This window comes from Mesocricetus auratus, unplaced genomic scaffold (genome assembly GCF_017639785.1).
Source record: "Mesocricetus auratus isolate SY011 unplaced genomic scaffold, BCM_Maur_2.0 Super-Scaffold_100007, whole genome shotgun sequence".
In the NCBI taxonomy this organism is placed as follows: domain Eukaryota; kingdom Metazoa; phylum Chordata; class Mammalia; order Rodentia; family Cricetidae; genus Mesocricetus; species Mesocricetus auratus.
In genome coordinates this window covers 44,073,436-44,095,640 of record NW_024429191.1, presented here as the reverse complement: position 1 = coordinate 44,095,640, position 22,205 = coordinate 44,073,436, and the positions used below count along the sequence as shown (strand labels likewise).

General features: G+C 44.7%; 1 protein-coding gene across 7 annotated transcripts in view; it reads left to right on the top strand.

Moving 5' to 3' along the window:
* The window catches only part of Arhgap44 (Rho GTPase activating protein 44), a 153,500-nt gene that overhangs the window by 86,073 nt on the left and 45,222 nt on the right, over window positions 1-22,205 (top strand). For 6 of the 7 annotated variants that reach the window (XM_005067853.4, XM_040748861.1, XM_013111641.3 and 3 more), the window contains exons 4-7: window positions 152-228; window positions 7,492-7,603; window positions 10,225-10,301; window positions 16,471-16,588. In XM_005067853.4, coding sequence (XP_005067910.1) covers window positions 152-228; window positions 7,492-7,603; window positions 10,225-10,301; window positions 16,471-16,588 — 384 coding nt within the window. The remainder of the gene's footprint in view (window positions 1-151; window positions 229-7,491; window positions 7,604-10,224; window positions 10,302-16,470; window positions 16,589-22,205) is intronic. The other variant, XM_040748863.1, reaches the window with a different exon arrangement.

Sequence of the window (22,205 nt, the reverse complement as noted above, 5' to 3'; positions counted from 1 at the left end):
TCTGACACGTATGAGCACTTGAGGATTAAACATGTTTTAAAGTCAGATGTTTCATAGCTATTTTAATATAATGTCTTTTCAAGCATTTGACTTTGTCCCTTTGGAGGACGTGAACCAAACGTTTTCAGTACAGCATTTGTTTCCTTCCCAGAAAAAGTTGCCTTTGACGACACTGGCTCAGTGCTTGATGGAGGGGTCTGCGATCCTGGGAGATGACACACTTCTTGGGTAAGGTGATACCATGTGTATGCTTGTGCAAAATCTAGGTAATCTCCATCTGTATTGTGGGGATGAAGACTCCTCATTGGAGCACCAGCATCTCCTGAGTTCTAGGTGGGAAAGGAGAAGATGTTACCACAAAAATCAAAATCCTCAGGCAAAGTGCTGTTGTCTGTGACATCAGGCAAGTCCCTGTAGGGAAGGGAACTTAAGTCTGGCAAAGGTCAGTGAGATCCCCAGGCTCAAGTGGAGCACAGGTGATCTCCATCCCATTTCAGAACTTAAGGGGCTCCCAGAAGGGCAAGTCAAGCTAATCTGAAAGTGAAATCATCAGAGTGTCTCCTACTCAGCAGCCAGTTCAGCACTCTAAGAAGCAAGAATAACAGGACACCATGTAAGAAAGCAGAAAATAGTTAACTAACATAAAATTGTGTAATGAACTAAAGACAATGTCCTTGACAAAGGAAATTAAATCATATGGGCAAAATTGAATAAAACAAACAAAACTGAACTCTTTGAAACTGAAAGTATGCCACTGGTAAAAATTTAATTGAGCTAAAGTAGAGAGTATACGCCAATGGAGAATTGATGAACTTGGAACACACACACAATGACATAGTAGCCAAAGCTGTGAGCCTTTCCTCCGTGAGGCAATGGGGAATGCACAGCCACTGTCTATCGAGAGGGGATTCCCAAAGAAGAAAGCAGGCAAGGGAAGCTTGCAGCTGATGGCTTTCAGCTGTAGCTGGGAAGACAATCATGGCTCTCAAATGAAGGAGATCTGTAGAAGGATAGTTGTGATTTGAAGTCAGCCAGAGGGAAAAGATGATCACCTCTAACAGAGCTCTATGCTGGTAACAGACCATCATGAGCCAAATAAATGCCAGGGGATGCTGGAGGATATGTTCAGGTGCCCAGTGAGAATTCAAGAAAACTGGAGTGTTATGCTAAATGAAGTTATTATCTAAGAATAAGGGGAAGCCCGTTGGTGGTGGCGGCGGCGGTGGCGCACGCCTGCCTTTAATCCCAGCACTCAGGAGACAGAGACTGAGGCGGATCTAAGTGAGTTCGAGGCCATCCTGGTCTACAAAGCTTACAAAATTATACAGAGAAGCCCTGTCTCAACAAATCAAAAAGGAAAAAAAAGAATAAGGGGGAAATAAAGGGACTTTCAGGCAGAGAGTTAGTGCTTGCAGAGTCAACATGAAGGTACAGTTTGCGTAGTGAATAGATGGAAGTTTCATGAAATGGACTATGTCTAAGGGAAGCTAGGAAGTGTGCACGGCATGGAAGAACTTGAAGTTACTGTGTTGTAAGGCAGGAAAAGAATTATTTTCCCTCTAGCCTTTCTAGGGGCCGGGCCAGGACCCTGCAAATAAGATTAGCAGCTGACAGCTCGCCAGGAGAGGAGACTCTTCCTCCCAGCATGTGTAAGGCACACACGTGGGGCGGTGAGCGATGAGTAACCGGGTGGTAGGACGTGGGTTTGTGCAGCATCTTGACAAAAGAGTAACAGTTTAAGAAGCAATGACAAGACAAAGGGAGAGGAGCTTCTTGGGTGGCAGATTGTGGGAAGGGAAAGATATGGAGAGCTGACAGCAGGCAGGACCAGTTGACAAAGATTGCAATTTGGATTCCTGTGGCTCTGGCTTGGAGTCTGGAGGTATCTGGTGATTCATTTCTGCTCTTCCAGGTAGAAGGCAGGAGGAACGTGTTTGTAAATCCATTTCCTGCATTTATATGTATGTGTGGGGAAATCCCGCTTTTGATTTTTTTTTTAAATCTAATTTGCCCTCACCTCAAAATAATCCTTATGCCAAAGTGACATGATTTGGGTGGCTTATTCTACTATCTTTCAGTGTAAACAAAATACAAGCATTAAATTAAAAAAAGCAACAGTGTAAGAATGATTAATTTGGAGGGTAACAGCCTGGTAAACTCCAACATTAGATGATCAAAACCGAAGGCACTGGGGAGAGAGCACTATTTTCAGATCATGTGTCATTTGAAAGGAAAGTGGGGTGTATTACCTTTAAATTTATGGTTAGTGCGTGTGTGTGTGTGTGTGTGTGTGTGTGTGTGTGTGTGTGTTAGACAAGCAAAGATAATTGGAATCCTGGTGTGGTGGCTTACACCTGTGATCTCAGCACTCAGAAGATGGAGACAGGAGGATTGATGCAACTTGGAGAACAGTCTGAACTACCTAGTCAGTTCCAGGCCTGTCTAGCTACAGTGTGAGAACATATATAAATATAAATGTAAATATGATGTCTGTGATGTCTTCAAGGGGACAGCCTTGAAAAGAACTACTGATGCACATGTGGGCAGGAATAGAATTTGTAATGTTTATCTCTCAGACTAGTAGAAAGAGAAGAAATGAATAGAAGGAAAAACAGAAGAGGAACTGAAACTGAAAACTATCACAGGGTAGCTAGGAAATTGTGGTTTAAATGGAAAATGTCCCATGTAGGGTCATAGATTTGCACATTTGGTCCCCAGCTGGTGGGTGCAGGTTTGTGAACCTTTGGGAGCTAGGGCCTAGCTAAAAAAAAATGAGGTGTTCTCCTGGGTGGGCCTTCAGGTTTATAGCCCGCCCTGCTCTTGTCTGATATCTCCCCTGGTTGTGCTGAAATATGAGCAAGTAGTTACTTGTGCTGTTTCTACCAGAGAGCTGTCAGCTGCCTGCCTTCCCTGCCACAATGGACTGTACCTCTCACAACCCTAAGTAGAAGAAATCCTTCTTCCATTCAGTTGCTTCACGTCAGGTATTTGACCAAAGCAACTAGAAAAGTAACTAATAGAGAAGGTGACACTTGTAGAAGGCCTTACTGTATGTGACCCAGTCATCACAGATGGAAATGGAATAAAGCAAACTATTTGAAATAGAGAACATTGTCGGCTTGTAAACACCCTCCACACGTTCAGAGAAATACAGTGACGCCACAGGGAGTCATTGATCTTCCTTCTAGAATCCACTAAAGCTTGAACAAAGGCATTTTTGTTTTCCCTAGAGATATTAACCCACAATGTTGTCAAATACAAGAAAAAGACACCAGCACCATAATTGTGCGAGCTTCCAGGCATAGGAATAACCAAGAACAAGCTGCATGAGGCTCAGTGTGGCACAGGTGCTTACCATACATGAAGTCTCTGGTTTGATCCTCAGCATTATACAGACAACAACCAAGGAATGTCTTGGGCAGATCCCAGTGCAGTGACCCCCAATCAGCAGTTGGTGCACTAAGGTCTGGCATAACACACAGCAAGGAATTCTCTTATGCTCAGAATGATGGCACCAGGGTTTCTGCAATCATGGGTCTTTGAGGAGGAATGGATTATTAAAATGATGAATGGGGATCCCAAATCTTTCAGGTACCCAGGGACTCCAAAGCTTGTGCAGGTCATACCTACAGGAGAGTCCTCCTCATCCACCTGCAGCACAACTCTCCATGGGAGATGAACAGAAACATGTTTGAAATACTGAACTCTGGGCTCAGCAAGGTACAGTAGTACCAGGCATTAGTAATGGGACTGAGAGCTTCCTGGCCACAACAGATGTGACATTCCTCAGCCTCATGGCCCTGAGCTTTATGCCTCCTGGGAAGAAAGTAGAAAGAAGTATCTTTCCTGGAGAACCTGAGGGGTGGGCCCCAAGCAAGCACCTAAGCCTGTGGGGGTGGTAGGGCAAGAGAGTGCCCATGAAGCCTGTGGGGGTGGTAGGGCAAGAGAGTGCCCATGGCTCAGCCAGACCATTCTGCACACGGTTCTCAGCTGCCCTGCCACCCCCTCAGGCTCCGAGCTCGCCATCCCTGCCGTTAAACAGAAGCAGGCACCAGATGTCCCCCAAGCATCCAAGCGAAGTCTGACCTCCATCAATCCTTGAGAGAAATACGATTTGAAAGAACTAGAGATGGGGTGGAGGGGAAGGTCTTAGATGAACTGTTGTCTATGTTTTTGACTGGTAGAAGGCAGTGCAGCTATGAAATTAAAAGAATATTGTTTTGGTACGGGGTGTTTACCAGGCAGGAACATTCAGAAATCAAAAGCAAATTGGAAAAAGTGAAAACAAATGACTGCAGATGCAAAATTCGCAGTCAAAGATGATTTGGGGAAAACCACCCAGAAAATCAAGCATGAAGACAAAGACGTGGCAGAGAGACAAACTTGGAAAATTAGAGGAGTGGTTCCAGAAGCCATGCTTAAGTCGCCGGAGCTTTAAGAAAGAGAGGAAGAAATTATCACAATAATAAAAAGGAAGGATCTAAAAGCATTTTCCAGATGGAAGAAGGTTTTGAGTTCCTAACTGCAAGGGCCCGCTGAGCCCCTAGAACAGTGGAAAAATCATTAATCTTTGCCTGAGGTTTGGGATCCTGAGCAGTATCGCCAGAGGACTACACAAGCTTCTGGAAATAAACACTATGCTATCACAAAGAACCAGAATGGTGCCATCCCCGGACTCACCAAAAGCAACAAAGGAAGCTAGCAAGTAAAGCAGCCTTCGAAACTGGAGAGAGACGCTGCTCAGTGCGGTACCCAAGTCCCAGGCCAGCTGTGAGGACTGTGGCTTTAAAACATGGCCGCAGAGCTGAGGAGGGCGAACAGAGAAGAGGTGGGCGCAGGGTGGAAGACACAGGGCAGAAGCATGGGCAGCCTCAGAAATACCATGGGGAGAGTCCAAGAAGACAGCTGTGCCCTGGGGACAAAAGGAAGCCACTCCAGGGACGATGAGTTCAAGAAGGTGCAGCTCATCCACATCAAGTGTTAGTCCTCGCGAAAGTGGCTGGTTTGGGGGGCTCAGTTAGGCACACAGGAAGCAAGCAAACTGAACTGTGATTCGCTTTAGGGAAACCAAGTGAATACAGAACCTGGTGCTCACGCCGTACTAATTGTATACTTAACTCCAGTATGGATGGAGTAGCTCCTCTCTCAAATGCTTGAGACTAGTTTGTACAGTTTGGAATTTTCATGGTTTTAAAATAGCTGCGTGGCCATTACCAGTCTTTAACACAAGACTCTTAAGGTAGATAGAGATGGCTCAGTGGTTAAGAGCATTAGTGTAGAGGAACAGATAATGACTCCCAGGACTAGGTATTAGTATTAAATATGATTTATTTTGGGGAGAAGTCACTTACACAAGGGGCCGGTGACCACCGCAGGTTCCAGCCCCAAGGATCCACCCAAGCTGTTCTCTCTGACCAGACTGGAAACAAGAGAGAACCACCTGCCCAGACCCCAGATCTAAAACTTGTCCCATCAGGTACTCTCTTATGACCACACCCAAATGGGCATGGTCAGCGCTACAGGTGTGGGTGGGGTGGATATCTCACTACATATTAGCTGCTCCCCCAGAGGATCTGGGCTTAATTCCCAGCATCTATATGGCAGCTTACAACTGCCTGTAACTCTGGTTCCTGGGAATCTGATGCCCTCTTCTGGCCTCCACAGGTACTGCACATGTGTCATGAACAGAACAGGTAAAATTCTCATAGACATAAATAAAATAAAGTTTGGATTTTTGGATAGGAATGTACAGGACACCTGTAATATATAGTCAAAATATAAACACTGAACATCTATTAAGTTAAATAAGCAGAAAGTAAGAAAATGTAAGTCCAAATTAAATTATCATTTTCCATAGTCAGGGGTCAACAGCTAATGCTTAATGTTTTAAAAAAATGAAGAAGTAGCATAAAGAATATGAAGAAAAGTACCAGAAAACACGCCATTAAAAAGGCACAAGGTAAAACCACAAGCTTGGAGTTGGCATTTATAGAAGCTGACAGGAAGTGCATTAGAGCCCATGTTCCATTTATTTATGATGCACAACTATGTAAGGAATTGTCAATAAAGTTAAATAACTGAATCCCAGTTCAGAAGTAGTCAAGAATGTGAGGAATACTTCATGGACGAGGGGTCTTGGGGGGCCTGAAAGAGATGCCATACAGACTTACCAAGACTTAATGCTGAGAGTTATCAGGGACATGGAGCAGTGGAAACTCTCAAACATGTGGGGGCAAAAAAGGCTACCCATGCATGTGTATGTATGAGGATATGTTATACATGTTTTTTACCACAGAAGTACATAAAAACTTTTGATCATGGAAAAGCTTAATACATGGAGGTAGACATGTTTTTTAAAAAAGGGAACTATATAACAAAATGATAAATTTTGCATAAGCAAACATGGACAAGCCCTAAAAATAGCTGCAAGTGAAAAGCAAGTTGATCTGAGGAAGCTCAGTAGTAGAGTTCTTTTTTATTTTAATATTTTCTTATCTCATGTGCATTGGTGTTTTCCATGCATGTATGTAAGAGTGTTGGATTCCTTGGAACTGGAATTACAGACAGTTGCGAGCTGTCATGTGGGCTCTGGGAATTGAACCTGGGTCCTCTGAAAGAGCAGTCAGTGCTCTTAACCTCTGAGCCATCTCTCCAGTTCAGTAGTAGAGTTCTTGCTGGGCATGTCTAAATGCCTGGCTTCAATCCCTACACTAAGGGGAAGCAATTTATGCAAAATAAGTTGGATATAAAACCAATGGTGGAAACATTTTTAGCCAAGTGGTAGCATCATGTTATATGTGAGCCCATTAGAATAGAGAGCATTCTATCAGCTGAGAATAAATCTTGTCTGTTTATACCTTCTTACCTAAGTCCCAGTTAACATGGTACTGCGTAAGGAAGAAAGTCATTTAGGGAAAGCTAACGTCTTTGAAAAACAACCTCTTTTCTCAGAAAATAGATTATATTCTCTTTATTATGTCATCTGTCATTTGGTCAGTATTGACCAACTAGTGGGGTGACTTTCTGGCTTTTTCCATGGGATAATGGCCTAAGTGCCAATTGTGTCTAAGTAACTTTTCATGGCTTAGGAGTATTTTCTCCCGGTGAGGTGCCATCAGAATTGAGAGTCAGGTATTTATTTGAAGGTGTGGTATTAGTGGATCGTCTTACCTGATCTTTCCAGGGGTTCCAGAAGCAAGAGAGAGAAAAGAGCAATTGAATCCATGTGCTAGTGGGTTTGGCTTGTGGGAATCTATTTTCCCCACATTTCCAATAGTTCCCGTGCACCCCTGTTGCCCTTGGCACCTACCACTGTTTGGAATAGGTGATAACTTCAGACAGAGACAGTGGGAACAGCTTCGGCACTGGTAGCCACAGAAACCAACCAGTTGGCACTGATTTGGGGCGTGTATCTAGCCAGGAGTGACGCAGTGTGACTCCACACACTGTGGTGGCCCAGGGTATTCAGGATGCCTTTCCCCTTGTTTGCAGGAAGATGCTGAAGCTCTGTGGAGAGACAGAAGACAAGCTAGCTCAGGAGCTGATCCACTTTGAGTTGCAAGTGGAGAGGGATGTGATTGAGCCCCTGTTCCTGCTGGCAGAGGTGAGATGCTGAGTGAGGCTGGGCCTGGGACAGAAAAATACCTTCTCCGTCCAGCCCTCTACTGTTTCCGTCCCCCACCCCACAATCGCTGACCTTGTATTCTTTCAGGAAACATCCTGGCCACACCATTGTCAAGATTTCCAAATACGGTGGAGCTTTCAACCACTTGATGCTTCCTCCTCCCCCCCCCCCCCCGCCCTTGCCAACTTCTCCCCTCACTGTCTATGGATAAACACGCAAAGCCAGCAGCTTTGCCTCCATCCCGAACTCAAGTCCCAGCTTCCATCATCCCGTCCCTTCCCAACACCCCCTCCCCTGCCCATCTGCAGTCCTCAGTAACTAGTGGCGTGAATGGCAGCTCCCTCCTGAGGAGTCTGGGAAACTGGTGCAAGAGCCTCTGCAAGGGCCCTTTGGTTGATGTCCTTTCCTGGATTTTTACAAGATATTGAACTAAACCATTTCACTGAAAAGCTGTCCAAATGTCTGTGAGACAGTTTTCCTAGTTCCCACCTCGTGTGGCTTTATCAGGTGAGACAGGAAGAGGCTGGGATCTTTGTGGGCCTCTCACTATGGGGCCCTCAGTTGCTTTTCACCGGCCATACAAAACCTAGCATTTGCTCCGTGTTGGAAATCCCAACAAGGGTAGGACTTTCTGTACCTGTGCAGTGGTAGCCCCTAGTCTTCTTCAGTCACCATGCACATGGAATGCAGTTCTCAGTGCATCTTGGGCAACTCAGTGTTAACTCTAGTTAACTTCTGCTAGTTTAAATTTAAAATTATATCATCCCACATGACTGGGAGTTTTAGAAGCTTTTCAACATTGCCCCGTCCATGTTTGGTTTCATCTCTAGATCACCTTCAGAGTTTTCTTGCCTTTCCGTATGAGTCAGTGATATGGATAAATAATTACTTAAACACTTTAAGGTGATCAAAGAGTAAACTGGTATGGCGCTTAAACATGTTTGTGTAGCGCTGCGGTAAGCCCACACTGTGTATGGAATCAATTGACCATTGTCCCCATTCCTATCTTCCTCTAACCAGAAACACTCATGAGAGGCACCTGCTGCTCTTCAAGTGGCTGGGACTCTGGCCAAAAAGCCTGAAACAACCCCAGAAGTTAGGGGGACTCAGCAGCAAAGCTCAGGCCCCTTGCTGAGACTTGAGCAGGGCTCTGACTCCCCAGCCCTGGTCAGAGCTCTGCAGTTCTGATGATTCTCCTTGCTATTGAAGTCTGTGCACTCTGCACATCCCCCAGCCCCGCTTAGCTGAGTGGGTGGAAAGTGCCTCACAGAGTACCAGGTTTTCCTCACATTTTCCCCTAGTGTTTAAAACACACACACACACACACACACACACACACACACACACACACACATCCCCAAGATGATTTTAGTTCAATTCATAGCCAATTTTCCTTTTTAATTCTCACATCCTGCCCTACTTTTGCTGGGCCTGGAACCAAAATCCTGCACTGGAATCTTCAAGGAAGTCATTTTTAGAAAGAAACATATAAAAGGAGCATCCACATACAACCGCTATGGAAGAAGTCCTTGCGGAGAACTCTGCGGAGGCCGGGTTATTCACTGCTGACTGTGGGAAATCTTGTTTTATTTCTATAAATATGCTAACATGCCTCCTTTGTTTCTATAAATATAAACTATGTCCTAGTGGTATCCCTTAGCATCTCAGGTCTGTTAAGGCCAGGGCTTCTCTGTGCTCGGCTCTTCATTTGAGTCAGGTCTGCTAGTGCCTATATGGTATGTCCGTCCTTCTTTCTGCATTTGGTCCTTGTGGAAGCTGGCACTATTTGTTCTGTTTTTTGTTGTTGTTGTTGTTATTTGTTTGTTTCTGGTTTGGCTAAGGGCAGGTGTATAGCCATCCTCAGGCAAACAGGGATACACAAAACCCAGAGAAGGACCAAGGAGATGGGGGGGGGAGGCTGGGTATCCAGGGAAGAGGACCTAGGTGCAGCTCAGGGAAGAAATTGAACATTTCTTCTGTTGTTGGTCAAGGGTACAAAGTTCCATGCATGCAAGATAAGTACATTCTAGAAATGCAGTGAGCAGCATGGGGGAGGGGAGGTGACCACACTGTCGCATCCTTGAAATTGGAGTGACAGTGAACCTCAAGTGGATTTTCATACACACAGAAAGGAGAGGGAGGCCCAGGATGATGTGACAGACTCTGAAAATCCCTCATGGAAGCCTTGCCCTCCCTGGGGAGCAGAGGGGGGATGGAGTGGGGGTGAAGGGTTGAGAGGATTGGGGGGTAGGGGAGGAGGGGAGGGAGAGGGAACTGAGAGTGACATGTGTAAAAAGTTAAATAAAAAATATTGAAGGAAAAAAAGGAGAGGGAGGGAGGCAGTAGCGTTACATGATAAATTCAGTAGCTTGATATCAAATTGTGCATATCAAATGTAATTCCTATTTGGTGATGACTAGACCCCAAGACAGTGACAGAGGGGAAAATGTTTTGCTTTGAAAACAAGGACTAGGAGGCCTGTAGCAACCTTTCAGGAAACTGTCAGTAGTAATCCTTTAAGTATTCTTTGAGAGCTTAGCTTTTCAAGTATTAATCCTGACCTCGGGTTTGACTGTGTCTCTCCTCTTCTGGAACCACAGGTGGAAATTCCAAATATTCAAAAGCAAAGGAAACATTTGGCAAAACTGGTGCTGGACATGGATTCTTCACGAACCAGGTAGATATTCTTTGCCTCCTCCTTTATGGCTTCTTTGGCAGGACCGTGATATTTGGGGGTAGGGCAGTTATGTGTGTGTCTTCTTATTCATTAAGTCTCTCTCTCTCTCTCTCTCTCTCTCTCTCTCTCTCTCTCTCTCTCTCTCTCTCTCTCTCTCTGTCTGTCTGTCTGTCTCTCATTTCTCTCTGTCTCTCTCTCTCTCAAAGCATGGTTACCCAGTATAGCCCTGGCTGTCCTGGAACTCTCCATAGAACAGGCTGGCCTGAAACTACAGAAATCTGCCTGCCTCTGTCTCCTGAGTGCTGAGATTAAAGGTGTGCTCCACCACACCCAGCCTTAGGTTTTTTTTAATGCCCTTTGTGTAGCAGGCACTGAAGGTAACAGCAGTGACCAGAAATGGGTCCCTTGCCCCTTGTGGAACCCTCATGACTTCCCTGACTAGAGATTGCAGGCAGACCCTGGACAAGAGGACAGTTTTAGGCAGTCATACACTTAAGAAAAATCACACTGGGTAATTCTGGAAAAGAACGATGGAGGAAGGGGCGTCAACATCAGATGGGGAAACCAGAGGGGTGCTTTTTTAGTAGGTGTTACTTGATCTGTGTCTCATACAACCAGAAGGAGGCCATGATGCAAAGATATGGGGCAAACCGTCTAAGCAGAGAGAGAGAGAGACAATGCACAGGCCCTCGGTGCTGTATTTGAGGGACAGGAAGAAGGTGCATGACTTGGAAGAGAGTGGGCATGAGAACCAAGAGGCAGGACAGAGATGTGTCATGTGTGCAATAAGGAGAGCATTTCTAACTTTGGACATGACGTGTGACATGAAGTAAATGGCATAGAGGCTTCCTGTTGAAGCCCTTCTGTGAAGGTCCTACCAGGCTGTTCCCCACCTGCCACTCAGAGACTACAAACTTCTATTTCAGCAGGCCAGTGCCACAGGCCCTGATGTTGACTATAGCAATTATATGTGGACATGGTACATATTGGCCTTTTATCCTTATAGTGTTCTGTGTATGTGCATACATGTGTGTGTGTACGTGTGCACGCACAAGTATAAGTTGAAAGAATAAAAGTTCACACACATTGGTGTGGAAGTAACAGTTTCTTTCTTAAGTCTTTCATAATGCAGTCTTAATCACCTCATCTTATTTTCCTTTCATGAAATAAACAAAACCAGAAAGCTCTTGGGCAGAGAGATTTAGGAGTAAGAGTCCTACAATAGGGTTTAGAAGTCAGGAAACAAGATCCTGATCTGTTCTTTTATAGACCTTTTTGTGGCCTTGGCTGAACCACTTTTTTTTTTTTTCTATATAGGGTTTCTCTGTGTAGCCTTAGCTGTCCTGGAAGTAGCTGTTATAGATCAGGCTGTCCTTGAACTCACAGAGATCTACCTGCCTCTGTCTCCCGAGTGCTAAGATTAAAGGTGTGCGCCCCCCCGCCTGGCTGAACCACTTCTTAGAATGTATTTCCTCACCTGTGCACAGGAAGTCACAGCTGTTGTCATCAGTAGAAGGTACTATGAGCATCAAGTAAGGTAATGTGTGACCCCACACTTCCCAAGTGCTTTCCAGCACTATAAGCCCATGCTATAAAATGGTATTACATTGGGGGACTCTACGGTTGGAAGAATAAAAGCTGGGCGCAGTAAAATAACACAGGTTAAATCAGTGGAGAAGTTTATTTAGTGTATCCCAAGCTTCGTCTTCCTGAATGACTTTTTCACAATACATTGTTTAAAAAAACTTTTTTTTACACCATGACTATACATTGGAAACGTATGCCTTTTGCTACAGATAATCAGGTGAGCTTAAAATTAAATGGCTGGGAGCAAATTCAGGGTTGTTGAAATTTATCTCCTATTGGCTGTGTAAGAGTGTAAAACCCACCTCCCTTCAAGGGAAACTGTGGTGGTCTGAATGAAAAGTGTCTCTCATAGAGTTGGGCATTAGAATTCTCGGTCTTCAGTTGGTGGCACTGTCTAAGGAGGTAATGGGACCCCTGGGAGACAGAGCCCTGCTGCAGGAAACATGCCACTGAGGGTGGACTCAGTTTACAGCCTCTCCCCACTTCTAGTTTGCTTTCTCTGTTTTCTGCATGCAGCTGGAGCTGTGGTTTCTTGGCTTCCTGCCCAGTGCCATGCCTCCCCTGCCAGTATGGACTCTCCCTTGGAAACTGTAGGCCAGAATAAACGCTTTCTTCCATATGTGATCACAGCAACCAAAATGAATTAGTATAAAAGGGCATTGATATAATCCAGATAGGACTCTAAGACTATCTCCATGCTGTTCACCCAGGAAAGGGACCTGGGCGCATGAGGAGTTTGGGTTTGCCATTGTCACAATGCCTCTGTACTGCATAAAGTGGCATCCCATGATGGCAGTTGATTGGAGTTGTGCTGACTGCTCTTCCTTGTGATGAGTTGGACACCACCATGTCTCTGGGCCTGGGTCATGACCCTGAGGTCTTCCTTGCTTCCATAAGGAAAACGCAGATTTCCTGCACAGAGTTTCTGACTGGAGGATGGAAGCTTAGCGTGTATTTTTGTTTGGTCTTTTCATGAGAGAGAGAAAGTATCCACCAAGTGGTGACCATACTGGTCTTGTTTAGTGACATTAAGCAACGTGTACATTCTGAAAGCCAGGGAAGTGTCTACAGGGCCTGTCATCCCTGAGTAACACAGCTCTCAAACCTCAGCTCATCTGCTCTGTATTTGGATCTGCTAAGGAAATATGTAACTCCTTTTTTCCAATTTCTGTGCTTACACATTTCAGGTCGGACCCATAGTAGCCTTTGCTCATCCACTGTCAGGGGACACCTGGCAGAGAGATATTAAGTAGGGGAAAGACCTGTTTTGGCTTACAGTTTAGGGAATGCAGTCTGCCATGGTAGAGACAGTATAGCTGGGACAGTTGGCAGCTGAGGGAGTAAGAGTTTGAGGCAACTGGGCATGTCACTTGCTGGTAAGGAAGCAGAGCTTGTCTAGAAGGAAGGCCTTTGCAGTTAAATCTCTGCCAGTCTGGCCCCACATATAGAGGGTTCCACAACCTCTCCAAACAGCGCCACCAGCTGGGAACTAACTGTACAGCACACGAGCCTCCAAACCACAGCAAACAAACCCTTTGCAACCTTTGTATTTTAGACAAAAACAAAGCAAAACAAAACCAAAAAAGTCCCTTTTAGAGCATCCGTATGTTTTTTTTCTTTTTGTTTGTTTGCTTATTTTTCGTTTTTTGTTTTGTTTTGTTTTGTTGTTGTTTGTTTTGTTTTGTTGTTTTTTTGTTTTTTTCGAGACAGGGTTTCTCTGTATTGTTTTGGAGCCTGTCCTGGAACTCAGTACACTAGACTGGCCATTACTCACAGAGATCCACCTGCTTCTGCCTCTGCCTCTGCCGAGTACTGCGACTAAAGGCATGTGCCACCACACTAGGCTAGAGCGTTCTTATGTAAGTGTTGTCCATCTCCTTTGTGACATTGGTGGCTTTCTGTTGTACTTTGTGTTGTGAGTTAGGTGAGGGAGGGTTGCTCTGCAAATATTGTAGGTAGCTCAGGTCCCTCACCATCTCAGCTGCCTTCCCTTCATGACTCTACCTTCGGGATTGATAAGAGGGAGGGCTGGCCCAAACCCTCAAGTTACTGACTCTAGCCAACCTTATCCCCTGATTCTGAGTGGCTACATCCAGCTACATTTGCCATGTAGGACTTTGCCAAAAGCGACATCAAGAAGCCAGCTGACCCGTGCTTCCTGCCATTTCCCTTAAAGCCACACACTTAGTCAGCGAGGAGCAGCTGTGAGGATACAGCCATGGGATTCACCATGAATTCCAGTGTGATGCTGGATAGCAGAAATCACAAGCTACTCTCCTGGGGCAGCCAGTTCTTAGCGGTCCCACCACCCCCACACTGCCTCTCTTATGCCCCTTTGCTGGCGATGACCTGCAGTGGCCCCTGAACTATCCTATACCTCAGTGCTTCCGTAGGAGCCCCTCCAGAATCACCTTTATCTGCCCTCACTCAGCACATCTTGGTCGATACTGCCATGACTGGATCTGTGAATTTTAGCTCAGCTCTAGTGAATCTGTCAGATCCATCTTATTTATTCGGCATGTAATGAGGGCTGAATTGAGCGCATGCATTTGTCACCAGTTAAGTAATTCTGCCCTGTCTGCTCCGAGTCAATAAAACAGATCTAAATATGCTGAGAGTGATGTGAGGACTGGACTGCAGCCCTCTGATAGAGCAGTAAGCCCTCTGAACTGCAGAGCTATAATCTCCAGCCCCCACACACATTTTAAAGCATCCATGAGTTGGCTCTTCTTAGGTAATCCAGTCAGACGGTACGTGCAGGTGTATTTGCTCTCTCGTATAAATTACAGTTATGACATGGCATACTTTGTATGGCCCAAATCCCTCATTCCTTTAATGTTTTATTTACATAGTTGACTCTGCATAGTTCCAGTCCATTCAGAAATGGATCATATGGGTAGATGGATCATATGGGTAGTGCCTGTCTCTACAGGAAGAGTCATTCAGTGATTCCTGCTCAACTGTTTTTACCATAGCAGATTAGAGAAATTACTTAAAATGATTGCTTTTCAAATGTCTCTGAGTTCTTATCTTAGAATCAGAATAGTTGCCAGGGCACGTGCCTTCCTGGTAGCCTCTAACCAGCTCGGGGGTCTGAGAGCCTCTGCATCATGGTTTCGTATCCTAAAAGGCTGAGAACTCTTCACTTTGCTACTTTTTGTTATTAAATGCCTCTTGGATCCTATAGCTCCATATTCGTATGTTTTTCCTTCAGATAACAAGAGAAAGAAAAGCCCAGCAGAACTACCAGCTAGCTAGATGCTGAGTAGATTCTTGACTCAGGACTTGGGGGGAGGATGTTGCACCCCTCCAGTGACCAGCCGAAGACATGGTCTAGGGGTTGGGGGAAGGGCCTTGTTTGGTTTGTACTTGTATTTAAAAGAAACTATTTCATCTTGTCACAGTTCGTCAGAGGTGTTCCCAGGAAGGGTTCTCAATTCCCTTGTCAGTTGAAACACCTGGCAACCCCTGGCCACATTCCTACCTGAGCTCCGGCAGTACTTCTTAGGCAAGGCAGCTCCCACTCATTTCCCAACGCTTTATCTTCGTGATTTCCCAAGACTGAAGTCAGCCTTGGCTGCCATTTGTCATCCCGTCTGCCCTGCTGTGCTTCTCACAGGCTAGAAATAGATCTGTCTCTGGAAGATAAAAGATCCAGTGGATGAGTTAAGATAATGAACTCTTCTGGTTCTTTCTCCTAACTGCTGGTCCCTGTGAGCCTGTGGGGGTCTCAGACTTACCAGAAGAGAACCCCTACTGAGCCCTTTCTTGCATCCTGGTCCCTGTCTTCCCCTGATGGTGACTCCAGCAAACAGAAAAACATGTTGACACTTCTCCCTCGATACTGCCTCAGTGTTTTCTTCAAGAGGTCAGGGATCCCCATGCAAAAGATGACTTTTTATGGAAATACAAATATGGTAACAAAATGTTGATATGATACTATTCCCTAATTACCCTAAATTTGCCTTCAGATTGGCTTTTAATATTATCAGTGTCTCCCTTTTACCTCACAGTCCTTATTGGCTTCTGCTGAGTAGATGTATTCCCAAACCCAGAAGCCCATGAGGAATGTAAATGAATGACAGAGACCATACTAGAAGGCAGTGTTAATGATTTTAAAATGTGGAATGCATCACTATTAACAATCACAAGCCTGATGAAGACTCATATCTCTTAGCAAATGCTGAGGTGATGGATGTGTTAATTAGTTTAATTTAACCATGCTGCATCATGTACACACATTAGCAGGTCACTCTGTGCTCCATAAATGTCAGCAACTGTGATTTGTCTGTGAAAAGAGGACAGCAATGGAGACTGGCGTTTGACTTTACTATGTTTGAGGTAATAGAAAACACAGTGGCAAACTGTAGGTGCTGGTCCTCAGCTTCACTCCTCAGTTCCACCGTGGAAAGATGAGCCCCTCACCTGGTGTAGCACGGTATTTCCTGGTCACACCGCCTTCCTTGCAGCAGTGCAGTTCCTGCGCTAACAACCTGAGGCCATGGATTTCCCAGCACTCTGCCATATCCCGAGGGCTGCACCTGTCTAACACACATCCTCGTTCTCTCTTGTTTTCCATCAGGTGGCAGCAGACTTCCAAGTCTTCAGGGCTTTCCAGCAGCCTTCAGCCCGCAGGTGCCAAAGCCGATGCCCTCAGGGAGGAGATGGAGGAGGCTGCCAACAGAGTGGAGATTTGCCGGGTATCCGTTTCCCTAGCTCTTCTCCCCTGAGACAGGCTGGGAAGTCCTTGGGGATAGTCTGTGTTGTTCAGTGGAGTTTTCTGGTGAGGCCAAGCAGTGGTGGCGCACACCATTAATCCCAGCACTTGGGAGGCAGAGGCAGATGGATCTCTGTGAGTTCAAGGTCAGCCTGGCCTACAGAGTGAGTTCCAAGACAGGCTTCAAAGCTACAGAGAAACCTTGTCTCGAAACACCAAACAAAAACAAGTAAGCAAACAAACAAAAAACCTGCTGGTGATGCTCCACTTAATCAAAATGTCCCTGGGCTGTCTACTTGTATCTCCAGAGTTCATGACGAGTTCATGATGAGGGTGACCAGGACAGGGAGGCACAGGCCGTCACTCATCTGATGCTGTAAGCAAAGAGGACATGACCTTTGATTTTGTGGGGGACTTTAGGGCACCTGTGTTCCAAAGAATAATACTGTAGGTCCCTAGAGAAGCTAAGAATTTAGACTGAACCATAGCTTCTGTGATAGTAAAATGTTTCTCCTTGTTTACTTTTTAATTGGTCCTGAGTCACTGTATCTATATCTACTCAGAGACACTTTAAATGTTAGCAGTGGGTCTTGTGGGATGATGTCACTCATTGTACACATTCCCATTCCCATCTTCTATCCCCCACACACACACTGTGTAAGACATAATGAGTCATCTATTCATAGCGCTGACATATATATGTACATATACATATATATATAGAGAGAGAGAGTCTTTTGTCAATTTGGATCTCTGAGAAAACTAAACCTTTGTAAACTATCTTTTCAAATATTAGAAACCTCACTTCTTGTACAAATACATTGTGTTTCTATTGTCATGGTTGCGCATAAGTGCTCTCTCTCTCTCTCTCGTGTGTGTGTGTGTGTGTGTGTGTGTGTGTGTGTGTGTGTGTGTGTGTGTGTGTGTGTGTGTGTGTGTGTGTGTGTCTGCGGCGCATACTCTGGGTATCGATCCAGGGCTTCATCATGCTAGGCAATCTGCTGCTGAGCTGTATCCTCAAGCATCCCATGCAGTTTTTAAAGAAAGTGACACTTTGCTCACGGGTTGGTTCTTTGTGGCTTTCTTGCCTTGTCCATTGACTTTTACAGCCACACTGTCAGGTGGCTTTGAGCTTGCATTCACATGACATTCAGAATTTCCCTCTGCAATTAGAAACATTGAAGGACTTTTAAAACAATCTTCTGTCTCCCAGGCTGCCATCCTGTGGAACCAAGAAGAGAAATACAGATGCTTCAGATTGTAGATTCATCGTGAGTGAGGCAGACTGGCTATTTGTGCTTCTGAGTCTATGGCAAATCCCTAGCTTGTGTGGCTACTGTGCCATTTCTGAAGCGTTAGTCTCTCTCTGCTGATTTGGACATGATCTATACTTTGTGTATTGTGTATCCATCTATTCCATTCACAATCTTCTTTGGGGGTTATATAACAGACTTTATTTAGGACTTTTAACAAATGCTACAAGGACAGGTTAAAAAATTTAGAAACTCACGGCTTATTAGTCAGTGTCATGCACATAATTAACATAAGTTTAGTGTATATTCATTATATATTTCAATTCATGATAATAGTTTATTTTTTCATTTTCTGATATTTTTCTTTTATTCTTGAGACTATAATCATTTATCCCTTCCCCTTTCGTCCTCTAATCCCTCCCATATACCCCTCCTTGCTCTCTTTCAAATTCATGGCCACTTTTTTATTGATTGCTGCTACCTGTGTGTGTGTGTGTGTGTGTGTGTGTGTGTGTGTGTGTGTGTGTGTGTTATTTTATGTACTGGGGAGCACATACATAGATACACCTGCTTAGTCTGCATAACGTTATTTGTATATGTGTTTTCAGGACTGACCATTTAGTACTGGATAACCAGTTGCTGTGCTCTTCTCCTGCAGAAGACTGTTAGTCCTAGTCTCAGCATTCCTTAGTTGCATGCAGTTGTTTGTGGAGGGTTGAGGCCTCGTGGGCTTTCCTCCATTCACTTTGGCATGTCTGTTGGTATTGTCCTTGTTCAGCTCATATTTGAATAGTCATGTTGATGAGACTTTATGGGTGTGATTCTGATATTACTGGGAGCCATGATCTCAGCAGACTCCCTGAACCTTTGACTCTTAGACTCTTTCTTCTTCCCTAGTGCTCCATGAGCCTTAGATGTGAGAGTACTTTGTAGATGTTTCTACTGGACTGAGTGTGCATTTCAATTGGTTGTGGTCTTCTGTAATGGTCTCCATCTGTTGCAAAGAGAAGTTTCCTTGATGAGGGGTAGGAACTACACTTAATCTATGGGTACAAGGCCAAGTGTTGAGAGTGTAGTTGGTGTTTCTACTGACTGTGTAAAGTGGTGGTTGTAGATTTTCCTTGTAGAGTCATGACTTCACTAGGCCTGGGTAGTTGGCTAGGTTTCCAGTTCCACAGATGATTTCCATCTTGTTGAGTGGATTGTGAGTCCACTTAGAGAGCTGTTGCTTACTGCCAAGGTCTGGGTACCACTACTGCACTCTTAGGGTTATCAACTCAGGCTAGTCATTGTGGTTCATGGGCATCATAGCTGGGCAGGACTGTGGGTTGTTTCTGGTACCTTCTGAAACCATGAAAACTAGTTCTTAGGGAGGAGGCATTCAAGTCAGTTCTGGCTCAGGGGTCTATGAACCCTGTGTCCAAAATGCATGGTGTCTTCAGCTATAGGGACTTAACATTCTACCTCTTGTGGGCAGCCAAGGGCAACAGCAATAGCTTATAATGTTTTGGGAGTCTCTGGGACAACTCTCAAAACAGGGCTTTCTATGCCTGGCATTGGGGTTTTTGTTAGGTGGTCTTTGGCTCTTGGAGGAAGCATTTCATTTAAATTATATATGTATATTGATATACAGACTGAAGTGTGTAAAGAGAAGCCTTTTCCTTGAGAGAAGCCTTCCCGCCAGCCTGGTTCCAGAGCCGCATTAGTCCCAAATAAACACATAGGAGGCTATATTAATTATGAAGCTGTTGGCCTTGCTTGTTTCTTACTGGCTAGCTCTGACTTAAGTAATTACCCCATAATTGTTAATCTAAGTATTTCTCTTACCGGAGAGGTTTCCAGGCTTCCTACCCCATGGCATTACAACTTGACTCCCTTGTGTTTCTCCTTCCCAGAGTCCTCCTGGACTCCTAGTCCCACCTATCTAGATTCCTATTGGCCCACAGTGCTTTATTGGCATAAGACTTCCCCAACAGAAGTGTATTATATTTGTTTTTTTACAGTTAATAGTAAAATCCCTTGCGTTTTTTTTTTTCAGTAATCTTACTGGTATTTTGTCCTGCTTCTGTATTTATCTTCACCCCATCCCCTAATTAAAGCCCCCCATTTTAAAAAAGAATCTTCTTTTAAAATATCATTTCCAATAGGCCAGGTTAGCAGGTACTAAGAGATTCTGAATGTGAATATCCAGCTACACCAGAAGAAGAGCAGTAGTGTTGTGCATGCTCTAGCTTCTTGCATTTGCTGTTGTGCCAAAAGTATATTCCTCTGTGTAGATTATAATGGAAATGGCTATTTATTATAACCAATGGAAGAATACAGGAACACATTATGAGAAAACACCAGCAGTCACCTGTTCTGACCAACAACCCTTTCTCAAGTGAGGTGACCAAGACCTCTTCCCACTAGTGCTCACTAAAGTTTTGTGTGACATAACACCCTATTACACACTCAACAACCATGAAATTGAGAAGGATAAGGAAGCCAGGGTAGAGCATACATGTATGTACCATTGTGTGTGTGTGTGTGTGTGTGTGTGTGTGTGTGTGTGTGTGTTACATATAACCGCATGCATGCATGCATTCATACGCATAGGACACACACATCATAACTTGGCTGTTTCCCCGTGTAAAGAAGCTCACACTGACCTCCTGTGCGAAGGTGCTCGCAGTGACCTCCTGTCCAAAGATGCTCATAATGAACTGTTAGCTTTGCATTGCTTTTTCTCTCCCAAATGGTAACTAAACATCCATAGGTCTATATCATTCTACTCTGGCGAATTTTTTTTCTTTGGGATGGATGTCTCAAGATGGCACTTTTTAAGACAACTCTACCTATATTGTTAATTTGGCTAAATACTGACAGTTTTCCCTTCTGAAAAGGCAATGCAGTTCACATTTCCACCCCCAGTACGAAAACCCACAGGCCCCTCCTTCCATCCCTACCTGTGTTTTATTTGCTTCTCTTTTCTGTTTCTGCCAGCCTGCCAGTATGGGAAGCTCTCCTCTCCATGCCGCTGTAATGTGTAATATTAGTCAGGGTCATGTGTCCTCATGTATTTATAGGGTGGTCGTCTTCTACTGTAGGCATGCCCTGCTGGGGGAGCTGTCTGTTTGTACTAACGATAACATATGCCTGTTGCTTTTTACATTAGCAGTTTGAACTTTTTTCCTTATGCTGGCAACATTTGACTCTTCCCCATCGGTTGTGCTGCAGGTCCTCTGACTGACCAGCCCAGTCTTTCTTACTTGGTGTGCATTGACTTTGGCCATTAAAATCTCATTGCTACACCCTGAGTGGCCTGTTAGACAAGTGAGGTCTATCCAAAGGAGAGATTATTTTTAATGCTTTCTTTTATATTCACATTTTAGTGCATTTTACACACTTCTTTATTTTATACCCTTCTTTTATGAACTTTAAGACAGCAGAAGTTTGTTTTATAGAGAATGAGTTAGAGCTATTTTTATTTTATTTTCCTTTTGTTCCAGGTGGATAGTCTGTACCAGCACCATTTTTAGATTACTACAACCACCCTGAGTAAAATCCTCTTTGCTTCCTCAGATCTGTGGACTCTATGTTCTCCTTCTCGGGACAGTGGAGTGTAATTTTTGTGGAAATGACTTGGCAACAGATAGTCTTCAGTAGAAGCTCCCTTCCTTCTGACAGTCATCTTGGCTAGGCTGTGACAGGTATTCAGTTGTGTGGAGTTTATGAAGGTCAGCTCCAGCGGGTAACCACAGTGGCCTTGGTAGTCTTGTGTGTGTGTGTTCAGCTGATCTTGAGAACACCCAGGGCAGGTGTTGTTAAAGTCTTCTCCTGACTTTGAAATACACCAGAGCTTCCTCTGTTCTGAGTTCCCTGAATGGGCTTTTCCTGATCTTCGAGGTTTTATATTTCCTCAGCAGATTTTCCAGGTCTTCTATTTTAGAGCAGATAAGCAAACAGAGAGTGGTATGGACTGAATGCTGAGAGGACTCTTACAGGCAGGGTCACACAAACTCCTCAGATCTTTGGCTACTTGGAACACGCAGTCAGGGTGGGCTGCAAAGATGGGAACTGCTGAGGCCTGAGGGACACAGATGCCACGCCTCCTGCCCATTCCTTCCGGAGCCATCCCTTCCCTGTCTTGCCTCTGTATTTCAAGGATAAAGCAGGTCTGCTCCATCGTGTGCTGTCTGCTTTCCCCTTTCTTCCTGGGGCTTCAGATAAAAGCACCCCATTCCAGTACCTCCCAGGAGGTTTGAGTATCAGCTGATAGTTCGCTGTGAAGAGACAAAGTGACCAATGGAGTAGAGATGGTTAGGAAATGAATCTGCACGGTTGGTGGTGCAGTGTATCAGCTAGCTG